General features: G+C 55.1%; 1 protein-coding gene across 1 annotated transcript in view; it reads left to right on the top strand.

Moving 5' to 3' along the window:
• Positions 1 to 6: 6 nt before the first annotated feature.
• Positions 7 to 2,279, top strand: part of EML2 (echinoderm microtubule associated protein like 2) — a 24,366-nt gene continuing 22,093 nt past the window's right edge. The window contains exons 1-3 of the mRNA XM_014537382.1: positions 7 to 43; positions 562 to 590; positions 798 to 927. Of these exons, the coding sequence (XP_014392868.1) occupies positions 24 to 43; positions 562 to 590; positions 798 to 927 (179 nt within the window). The 5' untranslated portion in view covers positions 7 to 23. The remainder of the gene's footprint in view (positions 44 to 561; positions 591 to 797; positions 928 to 2,279) is intronic.

The raw sequence follows: 2,279 nt of genomic DNA, 5'->3' as shown, positions 1-2,279 counted from the left end.
CCGGAGCTCCGCCAGCCGCCGCCATGAGTAGCTTTGGAGCTTGGTGAGACCCTCGCAGACCCCCTCCTCTCTGCGCTCCCGGGGCCCGAGTCCCAGGCGTCCCCCTCGCCAGGGACCCAGGCCCGCGAGCATCACTCCTTCCCGCCGACGGAGGGAACGTGGAGACACGCCCCTCCCCTGAAACCTTCACCGCTTTCCTTGCTGCTGGAAGTTTGGGGCGCTGTGGGAGTGGGGGTGGGGAGCGTTGGGAGAGCGTGCTGTTTAGGAGGGAGGGGTCCCCGGCGACTCCCCTCTTCCAGGATCGCGTGCCTGCTGCTTCGTGCTGTGTGATCTTTGGCGATCACTGCCTCTCTGGGCCTGTGTCTTAGGCTCTGCAAGATCAACCGAGCAAAGCACACGGCCTGCAGAGAGGCAGCGCTCTGCTCCTGTCGCGGCCCCCGGTCCTTTAATCATCAGAGGCCTCCCGGGTGCGGTGGGGCGAAACAGCGGTGTCTCTCCTTTTCTGAACTGCTCCCTAATAAAAAGGATAACATTTTTCCCCTTCTTGTTCTGTCCTGACAGCAAAACCAAAGAAGCTATCTTCAGCGTGGGTAAGTGAGCAGAGGGGGCGGGGCTTGGTTGGGGGCTTGCTCGGGAGAGACACCCGAAGGTGGAGGTCTGGGGACCTGGCTACTAGGCTTTTGCTTCTCTGGCCTCAGTTTCCCCACCTATTTTTTTTTTTAAGTGAAGCCTGAAGGGGAGAGCAAATAGGGGTGGGGGCTGGTGCTAGCACCTGACCTCTCGGGGTGTCCTGGCAGAGGAGGGCTCCGTGAAGATGTTCCTGAGGGGCCGTCCTGTGCCCATGCTGATCCCGGATGAGCTGGTGCCCACCTACAGCCTGGACACGCGCTCCGAGCTGCCTTCCTGCAGACTCAAGCTGGACTGGGTGTATCCTCTTGCTTTAATCCCTCCCCTCCCCGCACCCCCTCCTTCACATCCCATCCCCCAGTCAGGAGGGGACAGAGGTCCTTCTGGGGTGGGACCACAGCACATGGAAGCGTCTTTGTACTGAAGACGGGGCTTCCCAGGCCCCTCAGGCTTGAGGGGTCAGGATGATCTGGAGGCGGAGGGAGCAGCGGAAGGCAGGTTCACTGAAAGGACCTTGTATGATTCACTGAAACAGCAAATGTTTGCTGGGTGCCTTCCATATGTCAGATTCTCTTCTATTTGCAAGCTGGTTCACGGAGCTAACCTTTTAAAGCTGGGGTGGGGGACACACGATAGCACATTAGCCAGTGATTAAATAAACAAGATAATTTCAGCTAGTGGTAAAAGCTGGGAGTACAGTATCCTAGGCCAGTGGTTGGCAAACTGCGGCTCTCGAGCCACATGCGGCTCTTTGGCCCCTTGAGTGTGGCTCTTCCACAAAATACCGACTTCTGTGCATGGGCCACGAAGTTTCAGTCGCACTGTACATGCGCGCCCACACGTGGTATTTTGTGGAAGGGCCACACTCAAGGGGCCAAAGAGCCGCATGTGGCTCGCGAGCCGCAGTTTGCCGACCACTGTCCTAGGCTCATCCAAAGGGAATAATGATTTCTCTGAGGAGGGGGCATGTGGACTGTGAATTGAACAATTAGGAAGAACTCAGATGTTCCAAACAGAGGCCTCAGCCGGTACAAGGGCTCTGTGCCCAGAGTGAGCGTGGTGTATTTGACGAATAGAAGTTGGTAATGGTTAAGAACGCTGTCTGCGGAGGCTGACACAAATGGGTTGAAGCCCCAGCCCAGCCCCCTGCTAGCTGTGTGACCCTTGGACAAGTTACCCTGCCTCTCTGGCTCTAAGTTGCCTCCTCTGAAAAATGGGTTTCATGATCTCAGATTCGTAGGGCTGTGAAGCGAGGCGTAAAGGTGCTGAGCTTGTAACATGTGCCCCATAAACAGGGATTATAAAATTACAACTAATCGTTATTGAACGCTTATATGCCAGGCACTGCTGTATGACCTCTTGGTTCGTAGGTCGATGCACAACCACTGAGCTACACCAGCTGGGCTGTTCTGAATTATTTGATGTATAAATATGTTGAATGATATGGTCCTTCTCTTTTGTGGAATTGAGCATTTTTTCAACAGGTGGCATTCTAGTGGATTTCACAGAGAAAGGGAGAGGGAGAGAGAGATAGAAACATCAATGATGAGAGAGAATCATTGATTGGCTGCCTCTTACATGTCCCCTACTGGGGATCAAGCCCAAAGCCTGGGCATGTGCCCTTGACTGGAATTGAACCCGGGACCCTTCAG

Source organism: Myotis brandtii, unplaced genomic scaffold (genome assembly GCF_000412655.1).
Source record: "Myotis brandtii unplaced genomic scaffold, ASM41265v1 scaffold178, whole genome shotgun sequence".
Lineage (NCBI taxonomy): Eukaryota > Metazoa > Chordata > Mammalia > Chiroptera > Vespertilionidae > Myotis > Myotis brandtii.
Note: the sequence above shows the minus strand (reverse complement) of the source record. Positions and strands in the feature narration are given on the sequence as shown.